This window comes from Marmota flaviventris, chromosome 15 (genome assembly GCF_047511675.1).
Source record: "Marmota flaviventris isolate mMarFla1 chromosome 15, mMarFla1.hap1, whole genome shotgun sequence".
Lineage (NCBI taxonomy): Eukaryota > Metazoa > Chordata > Mammalia > Rodentia > Sciuridae > Marmota > Marmota flaviventris.
The window spans coordinates 39,974,033-39,988,565 of NC_092512.1; the positions used below are offsets into that span (position 1 = coordinate 39,974,033).

The window sequence follows — 14,533 nt, forward strand, 5'->3', positions numbered from 1 at the left end:
GAAATTCAGAGTCATGGTTTTACTGGCTCAACTGCTGTTACCAGCAAAAATTCAATACGTTCTTATAAATACAGTGCTTCATAAGAGAAGCAAAACAATTAAACAAAATTCCACAGCCACCATCTTGGGAGGCCTGAGGCCTCACCATGAAACATTTCAGGATAGCATTTAGTAACATTCACGATGAGCTTCGCATATTACACATCAATCTACTGAACAGCATAGAAGGCTAGAGACAAAATGCATCCGGAAGCATGACATTTAAAACCCAAACTGGCCCCTGGAACAAAATCCATAAGAAAGACTGAAGTACTTTTAAAATATCAGATACAGGAGTGAGCATTTATAGATGGTTACAAGGAACATGGACAAAATATTCTAGGAAGGTCTTTCAGGAATAAGAAAAATTTAAAGCAACGATAAGGGACAATTTAGAAGAAAGGTGTGAATCAATTGGAAACATGGCTAAAGAACAAACTTTTTGTTTTTTGGGTTTTTTTGGGTATTTGGGATTGAACCCTGGGTGCTCTACCACTGAGACACATCACCAGCCTTATTTTTCCACTTTTTATTTTGAGACAGGGTCTCATTAAGTTGCTCAGGCCTTGTTAGTTGCTGAGGCTGGACTTGAATTTGTGATCCTTCTCCCTCAGCCTCCTAAGTTGCTGAGATTACAGGGATGTGCCACTGCACCCGGCAACAAATATTTTTTAAACAAAGTCTTTCCCTCATTCTCTCTATACTCATGATGAGCAGGAAATAAAATTCACCATTAATAATTATCTTTTTTTCTGGGGCTGAAGTCGTGGTTCAATGGTAGAGCGATTGCCTCACACATGTGAAGCACTGGGTTCGACCCTTAGCACCACATAAAAATAAATAAATAAATAAATAAAGGTATCATGTCCTCCTACAACTAAAAAAATTTTTTTAAAAATTATCGTTTTTTCTATGATAAAAATCACACTTCAAATGCATAATCAGCAGAGTTGTGCTTAAGTAATACTCATTATAGCATTGACCCTGTCCTTAGCAAAAAAAGAGTAACTCAATAGGAACTCAGTATTGTATGACTCAGCTGATAATAATAAAAATAATAACAAAAACAATAGCTGACATCTATCAAGGGCTTATAATCTGTCAGTCACTGTTCAGTGTGCTATAGTTTAATGTGGTTTATCTCTCAAGGGTTCATGTGCTGGAAGCCTGGTCCCAGTGTGGCAATGTTAAGAGGTGGTGGAACCTTTAAAAGGTGGGGCACAGTGGGAGGTCACTAGGGCACTGCCCTGAGAAAGAATTAATGTAGTTCTCTGGGGTCCTGGTTAGTTCTCTTCAAAGGGTTATTATAAAAGACAAATCGGGCCCCTCCCCAGTCTCTCAAGCTACCTGTCTTACCATATGATCTCTCCCTCCAACAAGTAATCCCACCAGGATGCCATCTGCCATAATGTGAAGTCAAGGGGACCCTGATCAGAGAAAGCACCATGCTGTCTGGACCTTTGACTTCCAAAACCGTGCTATGTCAAGTCTATAGCCTCAGATATTTTGTGGTAGCAATGGAGAACAAACTAATACATAGTGTTTAACATGTACTCATTTAGGCTGGGACTGTGTGTGGCTCAGCGGTAGCGCACTTGCCTGGCATGTGTGAGGCACTGGGTTTGATTCTCAGCACCTCATATAAATAAAGATCTATCAACAACTAAGGAAAAAATTTAAAAATATACATATACTCATTTAGCACACCCTCACAACAGTCTCTCCCTAGTATCCCCTTTATATAGAAGAGAAAATGAAATACCCTTAGAGATGAGGGGGTTTCTTTAGGGCCACAGAGCTAGGCAGTAGCAAAATGGGCAGTCTGCCTGTGCTCCTAACTACTACACAAAAACCAGATTACTTTTTACTCCGGCGTCTAGTTTCATCTTTTAGATGATCCACATCTCAAATGAACAAAAAAAGCCAGAAGGACCCAATGCACAGGTGAAACATGATAACATATGACATCACTTACCATTGGGGAAAGCTAATACGCTGATGATAAGAAAGAAGAAAACGACAGAGAGAATGCCTCTCCAGATGTTGTCCTCTGGAACAGAGTCATCCCTGAAAATAGAAAAACAACATTTTCAGATGTAAATAGTAAACCTAAAGGAGTATGACCTCCACATGGTGAACACAAGACAGGGACACAGAAATAAGAAAAATATAGGAAAAAGGGCACAGACCAATAACAAAGTGCCACAGACCAAAACTACTTTGTTTTGCTCAGCAAAGTCATTGCACACACAAATGACTATTCACTAGTATTCCCTAAAATCACAAATCTCATAATAAAGTCCAGTTCTTACAAGAGGAACAGTTGGGATCTGGGGTGTAGCTCAGAGGTAGAGTGCATGCATGCACAAAGCTCTGGGGGTTCAATCCCCAGCTCAAAAAAAAACAAAAAAAAACCCCACCAACCCAAAAGACAACTGGCAACCTTACAAAGCAACACAATTCTACTCAGACAAGCATTTAAACATATCACTGTTATTAAAAATAATAATAATAAAATTCCAAAACCTAAAGTTTATTTTGGTTTTTGGCTTTAAGAGTAGCTAAAGATGATCCTCATGATATAGAATGTGGCAAAGACATTTTTCAGGAATCAGAAAGGAGGCAAAAGATCATAAGAAAGCAATGCAATAAAATGATATATCTATTCTTAAAAATAGATACCTAAGAGATGCATGAAGAAGGGGAGAAATGCTGGATAATAAGAAAAATTTAAAAAAAATAACTAAAGGAAAATCAAGAGAAAACAAAACACAAGATTTAAAATCAGATCAGAAGCAGAATTATAAAGAAAGGAGATGACCATCCCTACTCCCATGCCCAGTCATCTCTAACATGTTCCTGTATTCATTGCTCCCATAAGCCCACCGACTGGAACAATCCCATTTGAGTTTTTGTGTGACCTTTCTTCCCTTTGGAAGCAAACTTCTGAGGCGCAGGAAATTGTTCACTTGTATTCTAAGAGCCTGGCATATAGTAAGATATATGGGGACTGATTATTGATTAGAGAGAATATTTATTGTGTAAAATTTCCCAGAGTTTCCTTAATATTGACAATGGAGAATAATTAAGTTTTGACAGTTTACATTAAAAAGAAAAAAAAAAGAAGAGGAAGAGACCAGTAACATGTTTGGGGCTTAAGAAAAGCCAATGGAACGAGGAAAAACAGATCTAAGAGAAGATTTTCTGAATTATTGATAATTACTGAGAAGCTTGAGAGAAGGCGTTTCAGCATTTCAGTTTTTTAAAATGCAGGATGAATAGGCAGAAAATATGATATGGAAGAGAAGGAGACATTTTAGAGACAAGAGACTAGTAGCAATAAATTAAAAATATCATTTAATATCATGAAACATGGAGCTTATCAAGGGAAGGACTGCAGTGAAAGTGTTTTCAAAAGACAAATATTAAGATTAAGCATTACTGAAGGAAAAGTAGAGATCAAAAACTTAGGAAAAAAATAATTTTGCATACAAAAACAAATCTAGATCAAAATATATGAAGAGGTGAAGAATGAAACCCTAACAAATTATCTCACAAAAGACTAAGTCCTAGAGTATTAGTTTAAAACAGAAAAACAGAAGTGAATTTAGATATGACCTTCTGTCTTGCCAAGCTAAGTTTCTGCACCCAATTAATTAACTTTAGAGTTATGACAGGATTGGACATAGATTCTGAAATAAGAGATCATACAAAAAAAAAAAAAGAAAGAGAGAAAGAAAGAAAGAGAGGGAGAGAGAGAGAGAGAGAGAGAGAGAGAGAGAGAGAGAGAGAGAGAGATATCACATAATGTTTCTTAGATCATCAATATGCCCCTATGCCCCAATGGCACTAACAAATTAACGTTGACTCTTAACCTCATATATCAGATTACAAAACCTAACTACAGAATCAGACTTCATCTTATATAAAAGTGCAGTTTTACTTTATTGGACACCATAACAATTGACCATCTGCCCAGAGTTTCTGATCATGGCACTAAAAATGCCAGCCTAATCATTCACAGGGTACCTGGGATACTCCTTTGGCTCGAGCAGGGAAGCTCTATATTCAACAGCAGAAACACTAGCTTTGACTAAAGAATGGCTGCACAGGGAAGGACCACAGTGTCCTCATCTAAACCAACATCACATTACTGATATCAATAGTGCTGGTGACAATAATAACAGCTAGTGTTTATCAAGTATCTGCTGTGTGCCAGGCATTTTACAGGCAGTTAATCAACATCATCTCTGTCACAACCAATTGCAAGATGAAGTATTATCAAAATGAAACAACAAGAGCCCAGAAAGGTTAAGTTACTTGCCCAAGACTACACAGGTTAAGAAGCTGCAGAGTCAGAATTCAAACCAGGTCTGCTAGTCCCAGAAAATGATGATGCTTCCCCTTGGCCAAGCGACCTTGTGAAAAGACACCGGAAATGAGTCTACATCATATCAGAGGCAAAGGGTTGGTAGGAAAGACTTTGATAAGATATACAATATATCTTATTGTAAGTTACAAATGAAAGGAAGGCTAAAATTAACTGCTGTGTGGGAAAAGAAAGGAGAGTCCATAATTTACACTTCACAACAAAATATATTCTGGATGATTAGAATTAAAGATTAAAAAAAAAAAAGAAAACCAGAAGGACTTATGAAAATCTTAAATAAGCAAACAAACAAATAAAAGGCAACAATCTCACAGTGGGGAAAACTTTCTGAAGTATGGCATGAAACCCAGAAAGAACCACACAACAAAACAATCATTAACAAATACAAGGAAAGTGATGAATGTGGAAAAAATATGTGCAACTCATAAAGACAAAGGGCTAATTCTTACAAAAAGCAATCCATAGAAAGAATAATGGACATATAAAAACAAACTGAAAAATAAGCAAAGCCCATGAAGTGGTTGTTTACAAGGTGGGAAATACAATGGCTCTCAGACAAGAGAAAAGATGCTCAACCTCACTCATGGGAAGAGATGGACAAAATAATACCCAGAGACCGTTTCTTATCTACCTCATTGACAAAGGGAAACATTTAATGACTGAGATGGTGAGGATATGAAGAAATGGGTAAATATGCACCCTTATAGGTTGCTGGCAGTAGTATAAATTTAAACCTCTTTTATGGAGGGCAATTAGGCAATATATTACATTTATAAACTCATATACCCTATGACTAAGCAATTTCACTTCTGGGAATTTATCCTTCAGATATATGTACAAATTACATATGTATCAGCTTGTTCACTATGAAACCATATATATTCACAAAAGACAGAAAATAAGCTGAATGCTCGCCAAAAGAACATTGATTAAATTAAGGCTTAGTCTCATGGTGGAAAACTGGGCAGACAGAAATTAAGAGTGAAGACCATATTTTGCGAATTAACCATTTCAGAATAATTTCAAAGATATCATGAAATTTAAAAAAATACTGCAGAACAGTGGGTATAACAAGCAACTATTTGTGCATATGAGGGGACACGTATAGGGAATATAAATTATGACCTGTGCTTACAGCTGCATAGACTATCTCTGGAAATCCACCCAAGAAATGGTGACATGATTTTTCTACAGAGAGGAAAAATAAGAAGAAATAAGGATATAAAACTAATAAAATTGCTATTTTGTAAATCTTGAGCAATTTTAGAAAGAATCAGGTGGGGTCTAGTTTCAGGTAGAAAAAAGGGTGATGAATCAACTAGCAAGTCTGGAAAGTTGACAGTTTCATATTTATCTAATCAGAAAAAAAAAGCATCAAAGATGGACAATGAGGCTTTTAGATAAACTGAAAACACACAGTACAGGAAAATCAAACTTCTGCAAAGATTAAGTGGTGAGTTTCCGGAAGAAACTTAAGTCCTATCTGATTAGAGGACCCGCCTTCACACCCTTGTGAGTTTCCTGAGTCCAGAGAGGGTGCATCTGTGGCAGTTAACACAGCCCTTATAAGTGGTGGTGGCGGCGGGGGGCACAAAATGAAGCCAAATGCATGATGAGGCTGCCCAACACCCCTGCTGGCCTCATGGCAATCTGAGACTTCATGGCCCTTCTGTAAGGCCTGGTTTGAGACCATCTTCTCTAAACTCCAAATAACCCTGAGATGTAACTGTACACCAAAGTATACAGAAATTTTCCATGGTTAATCATAAAAAGGATCTTGGCCATAAAGGCCATAGAGTGACCCTAGAAACCCCACACTTGGGGACAAGAACCAGTATTTATGGATAGCCACCATATTCTGTGCCCCACTGAGCATGCTAACTGCTTTGCGTGTGAGTTCACTCAATCTTCATAGCACCCTAAGGGGAGAAATGATCAGACTCTGCATTTTCTGATGAGGTCTGGCTTCAAAGTACAAGTAGGAAGTTTTGGTATGGTGACAAGGAATATATGCAAGGGCAAGAATGCCACCTGTGTGACCTTGGGCAGATTACTTAATCTCTCTGTGCCTGTTTCTTCCACAGTTAATAGAGGGCTGGTAATAGTCCTACCTCACAGGGTCATTGTGAGGATTATCACTTAACACAGGTACTTAGAACAGTGCCTCAAACAGAAGAAGTGTCCATTAGTACTAGTTCACAATATCTGAATGTTCTTTGTTTATGTCCACTCCTTCCTTCATCTAGTTAATGTCTATTAGTGGGTAGGGACTACATTGGGGGCTGGAATGATCAAACATGACCTTACTCTTAAGAGGATCACAATTTTAAAAAAAGACATTATATTAGGATGGTCTTTCTATAAAGGAAATGTTTTTGTTTTATAAGAACTGAAAACCTAACAGAAACAAACTAAAGCCCTGCCTGGCCCTTCTCACATAGGCTTTGTGAGGGGGCAATGTAGTTTCCACTTCCCAGGGGAAATGATAAATTGTGGCCCCCATCTTGACTGTTCCTGGCCTCAGGATTCCCCCTCCCTCACACGCTTTGCTTTATAGCAACAAGAAGAAGACTTTCAGTCCCCAATTGGGGTACTGTGCCCACTCCCTAATTTCTATTCTGAGTCTGCTGCAGCTACTAATAAGACAGCTATGTCTGTAGCCTCTGAGCTTCCCAGAGAATTTCCCTTTGAGCTGGGATTTTCTTTACCTGCCCCACAGTTCCAAAGAGAAATTTAGGGCCAGGAATACCTTTGAAGGATGGGGAAAATGAAGCTTCTGGCTTCACAGCCAATACAGAGGTCAATGCAATTTGGTGCCAGGGGCTGGGGAATGCTAGTTCTAGGTCAAGATTGCTACATTCAACAATAATGATCCAAATTTACGGGCTTCAGGAGACAAAGTCCTCTTCCCTCTCTGCTAAACTTTGAGGGTGCCCTTGACATGTACCGAGACAGCACTGACCACAGATGGTGAAAACATCTGAGATACAGCTTAAAATAAGCCTAAAATTGAAGCTCTGCAGGGCACAGGTCCTCCCTGTTCCAAGGAGATACCTCCCATGCCCAGCACAATGCCTGGCACCCTCAACACAGTGGGTGGCAAGAATGTGCCAGATGATTTGGCAGAATGGGCCAAACAACTCAGAGAATGTGAGAGAGAATCACAGCCAGAGTCCACTGACAGTGATTCCCCTGTTCCCTTGCAGAGAGTTAGCCACAGGGGCCAATAGAGACCACCAGCAAATAGCTACAAGCCCAATCAAATTTTCAAACACCTTGATCCCTGTCAGATACTGCTTCAACTAGTACAGGAAACTACCCAAAGACAGAATGTCCTAAAAGCAGAGGAAATCTCAGGAAAGCCATGAGTTAAAAAAAGAAAGAAAGAAAAGATGAAATTTTACACTCAGATCCTGTGTGAGTTCAGACTCCATGTCAGTATGATGTCTGATGTGTGACTACAGGCAGCAGATATGGAGACTTCAAGAAACCAAGGCTAAATCATTCACTTCACATAATCTTGGGACAATCCCCTCCCTGGCCAGGTAGCTGAAAATGTCTAGCTTTCATGACTCCCAAAGCTTCTAGGCTAACTGTCCCTCCCTGTTCCCATCATCTCCTTCATTACCTTAAAAAAAAAAAAAAAAAAAAAAAAATATATATATATATATATATATATATATATATATATATATATATATATATGTTGTAGTTGGGCACAATATTTTTTTTATTTTTTATTTATTTTCACGTGGTGCAGAGGATGAACCCAGGCCCTCACATGTGCTAGGCAAGCACTCTACCGATGAGCCACAATCCCAGCCCTCCTTCATTATCTTTAATGAGAGTCCTTGAAAATATTTAAAAGGGTCAAGTCTAGCAGCCCAGTCACTGTTAAGGACCTCTCTCCCTGTAGAAAATGTAATCCTGGGCAACACAGCAGAACCCATGTCAACCAACTCTGTCAACCATCTTCAATCAATTTTAAAGGAGGTTATGATGTTTGTCAAGAATTACTGCTGAGATATCAGCTAAAGAAGAATGGGGCTTTTCCCCCCAAGTTCTTATTGGATAAATGACTTCTTGTGTTCCATTCACTTAGCATTTATTGGGCACCTATCACAGGATGATTAAGATATTGGGCTTCAAGAAATTATCATAGAAACAAATTAACATAGAAACATATATTACATTAGGAGAGATACAATAATAAAAGGCATTTAGATGTATAATAACATTCTTCTGTGCTTCTTGGAATATCAAGAAAGATATCCGGGAGGGGAACCATCCAAATGGGTTGTAAAGGGTGCCAAGGGCTTGTGGGTGGGTAGGAAGCACCAGGGGGTGCTTTCCAGGGAGAGAGACAGCAGCTCTGGGTGCAGGCCAGGGAACTGCCTGGGCCTGCTGGGTGTGCTGTGTGTGTGTGGCTAATAGAAGAGGGAGCTGCAGAAGTAGACCTACCTTGTAAGGAAAGAGCTCAGAATCAGATTGCATTTCCTATAATGTAGTGGGTTCCAGTGAATGATTATAAGCAGGGACAGATAGAATCCCAAGTTTGATTTAACAGATCATGAGGGCAGATGTGGAGGATGGGCTGCAGAGACATGGAGCAAAGCCTGGGAGCATGCTATTCCAAACTGCTGGGAGTTTGCAGAGCTAAGGCTTGGGAATGGACAGAGGAGAGCGGCTCCACAAGCTGTGAAGGGCCAAGTAGTCCTTGATGAAGTAAGCCAGATGGTGAACCCCAGGATGGCAGAGACCTGTGCCACATGTAATGGGGACTACAGAATTGAATTAACTGGAATCCCAGTGTTGAGGAAGCAGATCAGACGGACCGGACTAATCCTGGTTTCTGGATTAGTTGAGATTGAAATACTGTAACTTCCCTATAGAAATCTGGAGCAACAGGGATATCATAAGATAAATTGTGTTATATTTGGTAACAGGATTATAGCTGAAGTGCTAAACACAATTTACTCAAAACAGACCAATTTGAATTAAGGCTGTTTACTAAAGAGGGGTCTAAGAGGCAGCAGCTCCTAGAAATATAATCTCTCTGGGATAAGGCACCATCTAACCCAAATAAATACTGGAGTCACCCAGGTGCCATTCACTACAGATGGCCCCAAAGAAATATATAATATGGTCCCCTTTAATAAACTTATAATCTTTATGTGGACAAAAAAAATCAGAAATAAGTTTATGGAAAAATATTAAAAGATCCTTATTTAAATCCAATTTTTAAAATGTGATTCAAATAGTAACTAGGGAATAAAAATGGTACAGATCAATGTTAACTGGACCTCAAGTGCCACCTACACAGCACTGTATGTTCACCTCCAGTTTAATCCCAATACACAGTCACTATAGATGATCAATTAATACTGCTGGTGTCAGGGAACAAGGACATCCAGGACTTCTGTTCTTGAGAGAGAAAGAACATGATGTATATAAGGAAACAGGACCAAGACAACTGAATCAGCATTATCAGGAGACATTTTCTAATAGGTTATTTATATGGTCAAAAGGGAAAGAACAGGGAAGGCTGGCAAGGACCCACGAGAGGATCACACAGAAGGTCAAAACTGGCCCAATGATAAAATGGCCAACTGGAGTTCCAAAGCCAACGAAGGAAATGAAGTAAAAACCATTATTAACAAATAACTAAAAACAAAAAAATCAAACATCTGTCCATTTCCCTGTCCTTGTCTGTCTCCTTAGTTCCATATCCAGGAGAAAACTAGCATAAACAAATTGCTCATCATTCAGGTACAGTCATCTGCAGAAAGGCCATCTCCTCCAGGCATGGAATGATTTTTGTTGTGCAAGTGCTAAGAGAAACTGATTCACTCTTCAATGGCAGGTACCCCTTAGAGGTGGGATTCTACTAATATAATTTAGTAGATTTTTATGTTTTCAAATCTAAACATTGGGTTTTAACAACTAAGTCCATCTGGTATTTCCAAGTTTCCCCACCTTCAAAAGTGAATATGAGGGTACTCAATAATTATTACGCTCTGAGCTGATGACAAAGGTTTTCCTTGTCTCACTTTGGCTGAACAAACCTATAAACATATACCTAACCATCTACTTTTCAGAAAGACTAATTCTAAAAAGATGGCAAATGGACTCTTAAGGAAAGGATGAGGGGACATCTGACACTTTTAAATGATGGTGATAGGAACAGGAGATTTAGACACCATGGTGTGAGTTGGTTTAGTTTCTATCTGTATCAATCAGCTTTGCATCACTAAAATATAATACCTGACATTTATGAAGAGGAGGTTTTTTTAGTTAGTTTGGGGCATTCAAAGTCTAAACTGAATAGCACAGGTTCAATGGTGAGGGCTACTCCTTCACTGCATCCCTTCATGTCACGGTCAGCCATGGTATGTGTGGTCAGCGGGTATGTGTGGTTAAACCTCAAACCAAAGGCAGAAAGACCATGAAGGGACAAGTGTGCTCCATTTAAAACTCTGTGATGAGATTTCAGGGGGATGCATAAGAGCAGCTCCCAATGACCTAAGAACTTCACACTGGGCCTCATCTCCTAAAGGTTCCCAATAGCACCACCCTGGGACCAAGCTTCCAGTCACAATGGATCCTTGGGTGACAGTCAAATCACACCCAGAACATAGCACTATCTAACAAAAGAACTACTGACAAATCCAAACTTGTCTCAGACATCTGTGCAGGGCATCTAATCCTTCACAATCTAAATTCACGCGGGGTCTCTGCAGCATTTGACATTACCCAGGTACTGCTTCTCACATATTAGTAATGACCACCCCCCAAATAGTCTGTAGTTTTAGAAATTAGTCTTTGCCAAACAAACTTTAAGGTATATTTTAAAATTTTTACTGAAAGAATTGCACTGAACAGTTATCTAACTAAAAATCCTTATAAAATAAGGATAAGGTACTATGATCATTACAAATGATCACGTAATGCATAATTTTCCTTTGTCATTACTTTCAATCTTTCTGAAGATAAACCTATCATTATACTGTCCCACTTAAAAAGTGACACAAATTATAAAAAGATACAATGGGTATTAACTCTATTAATGGCGCTTATGATTTTATAAGGTGAAACTTCATATTAATTATTCTTCATTATGTGATTTGTTTCTTTATGAAATTAAAATAAGAAATTAAATTGTTATCACTTTTAGAAAAGGCCACAATCTGAAGTTCAGACTATGGGTTTTTAAAAATTATTTCTGACAAATGGTTAAAATCCATATTAATTTTTCATACTTTCACTGCTACAATTTGTCAACTGCCTTGGCAGACTAGGCCATAAAAGAGAATTTCCAGAGAAATGTGACTTTCAGTATTAAAGATTTATTTTGAAGGGGTCTACAAAAATATTAAAGATAAAAAGTTGAAACAAACGGTTCATTATTGCTTCTCATCATTTAAAATAGTATAATTACTTCTCTATTTTCCAAATATACTCCCTCAAAATTCCATCATTAAAAACCCACATATAAAATGAAGTTAAATTGAAGGTAATGTGAAACAAGCATGTATATTATCTAATGTCCATTTTTCTAATCCTTTTTCTCAATTACAGAGCATTCGATATCGATATCCTCATTCAGTAACAAATATAATTTAGAAAACACTGGCATTCAATGAAATCATGTAATAATAATAATAATGTCTCTTAAGTACTTAACATTTGCTACCCACTGAGCTAAACACAGATTACCTAAAAAGGAGAATTTAGTTCTCATGACAACAATCCTGTAAGGTATCAGTACTAGGATCTTCATTTTACACACAGATAAGGAAACTGAGGCTTAACAAAATTCAGTGGTTACATAGCTATTAAATGGTAAAATCAGGTGAAATGATGAAGTATTTGAGGATAACCATAATTAGAGTTAAGAATAATTTCTCTCTAAAGCTAGAAATACAACTGATTAGATACTGTAGAAAAGTCTGGTCCACATAGCATCAGTCTTTACAGTAACAGTAGCAGTACCCTCAGTTATTAAAGAATAAGTGTTACTTATGCTTTGTACCTTTAGATGATTCATGAAAATAAACACATAGGGAATGAGAGTCAAATGGACTATGGAGGTAAAAAATAAGTGTGATGTAGAAGGATATTAGATATTTTATGAAAATCTGAAAAGTTGCAGTTATTCCCAAGAGAGGCACCCCTGACAATTGGGGGGGGGGGGGGGCGGGGGATGACAATTTAGTCGGTGGTACAAATTTGTCTCATATGTCACAAGACTTCTAGTAGCCTTTACTCTCCCATTCACTAAATACTGGAAGTTTCCTTAGTACATGTGATCAGCTGATATACCCCTAAACATTTTCCCCCAACCCTGATTAAGAAGCATTGATTGTTGGGGAAAAAAAAAATCAGGAAAGAACTGATATTAATTGGGCATGGTGAATCAGGTTTCTCTACTCAATGTATTCACACATATTTATTTTTAGTCTTCTTAACCCTATATGAAGGTAAATACATATTTTATTATTTATGAGGTAAATACATATTTTATCCCTATTTTATATATGTAGACCCTGGCACTCAGAACAAAATTTAAAAAAAAGAAAAAGATTAAAAAAAAAACAAAAAAACAGTCAGTTTTGAAACTAGCAGTCTGGTTCCAAAACACTACTCTGGGTTGAACCTCAGATCTTTAACGGTGTTGCAAGCATGACTTTTCTTTCTTTAAAGAGCTTCACTCAGAAAACAGAAATTGTTTTAAATAGGAACCAGGGTGTGTGTGCCATTAGGAACCAGGCACCAATTAGCTCCCTGGTTGGAGCTCAGGGGCCACAGGTGCAGTCTAGAATCACATGGTATGGGTGTTCAAGAGTTGGGGTGGGCAGCTCCTGTGAACAGATATTAGAAGGGCTTTTGAGCATGTGAGTGTGTATGTTTCCAGGGGAAGTTGTGTTATGTTGTGTAAGGCTTATGTGATTTGTTTAACACGTACAGCATTTACATTAAGGCACCAGACATTATTATAACTGCATGACAACATGTCATTTAGGCATGTATGTCAGGTGAGGAATGGGCAGGGTGTGCACTGCATGGTGGGGCTGGTGTGTGTGCAGCAATGTGCATAAAAGATGATAGCTGTGCTGTCTAGAGCAGCAATTTGTGTTGTGATATGGATGGTGCTGGGAGGGGGCGGGGAGGGGGGACAGAACACTAGAGGATGTGTGTGCAGTGCATATGTAAGGTGCTGCACCCAAAAGACCATGTGGTGCATTTTTTGGGTATGTGTGCTGGATAGTGCTGAATACTGGAGGAATTACACGGGAAGGGATCTAGGTTGTGTCCCGGGCCTGTGTATAGTGCGTGCAGGAGGTGGCAGTTGGATGTTTTATGTGTATAGTGGTGTGTGCTGAAAGTGGTGCATTCGAGATGATTCATGCGGTGTGCTGAAAACGGACGGGGGCTGGAGGGGCTGCAGAGGAGGACGCCAGTGTCGTGACGTGTGCGGAGTGATGCTGAATGTGTGTGTGTGGCGGGGTGAACGATCGTGCTAGGTGACCGGCGTGTGTTCTTGGTGTGGCCGGAGGCCACAGGAGAGGTGGTATTTAGAGGTGGGGTGTGGGGAGTAGGCTGGACGTACAGTGGAGACACCGGGCGGGTGGAGAAGCTGTGTAGGCGGTGGGTCTGCGAGTATATGTGCTTGAAGCAGCCAGCCCGCTTCCTCACCCCGAGCCACACGGGGCCACCCTCCCGGCGACCGCCTCCCTCTCGCCTCTACCCTTCGCCCTCCGGCGCGCCCCGCCGAGGCCGAGCCCGTCCCACCTGGTGAAGGCGAAGTACATGAGGCTGACGATAGTGAAGCTAAGCAGAGTGATGGTGTGCGGCCGATAGAAGAAGTCGATGGTGATGTCCTCCACTTGCTGCTCGTTGATCATCCGGAAATGCATTTTATAGTTCACATCATCCTTGCTCAGGGTCCGGCTCCCCACGCAGGACGCCATGGCCCGTCTCCCCGTCCTGCCGCTGTCCCGGCGGCCCCGGCCCGCGAAGGCTGGGACCCCGGCAGTGTTGACCAGCCGCAGCGGACAAGCAGCCGGATGGCGGGGCCGGGTCTGGCGCCCAGCAAAGGCTGGG

The 14,533-nt window shown here is 39.7% G+C and overlaps 1 protein-coding gene across 2 annotated transcripts in view; it reads right to left on the reverse strand.

The window, feature by feature from the left end:
• Positions 1-14,526, reverse strand: part of Ptdss1 (phosphatidylserine synthase 1) — a 59,607-nt gene extending 45,081 nt beyond the window's left edge. For both annotated transcript variants that reach the window (XM_071602226.1, XM_027948517.2), the window contains exons 1-2: positions 14,222-14,526; positions 2,015-2,106 (exon numbers count right to left, since the gene is read on the reverse strand). In XM_071602226.1, the coding sequence (XP_071458327.1) occupies positions 2,015-2,106; positions 14,222-14,400 (271 nt within the window). In that variant the 5' untranslated portion in view covers positions 14,401-14,526. The remainder of the gene's footprint in view (positions 1-2,014; positions 2,107-14,221) is intronic.
• Positions 14,527-14,533: the final 7 nt, after the last annotated feature.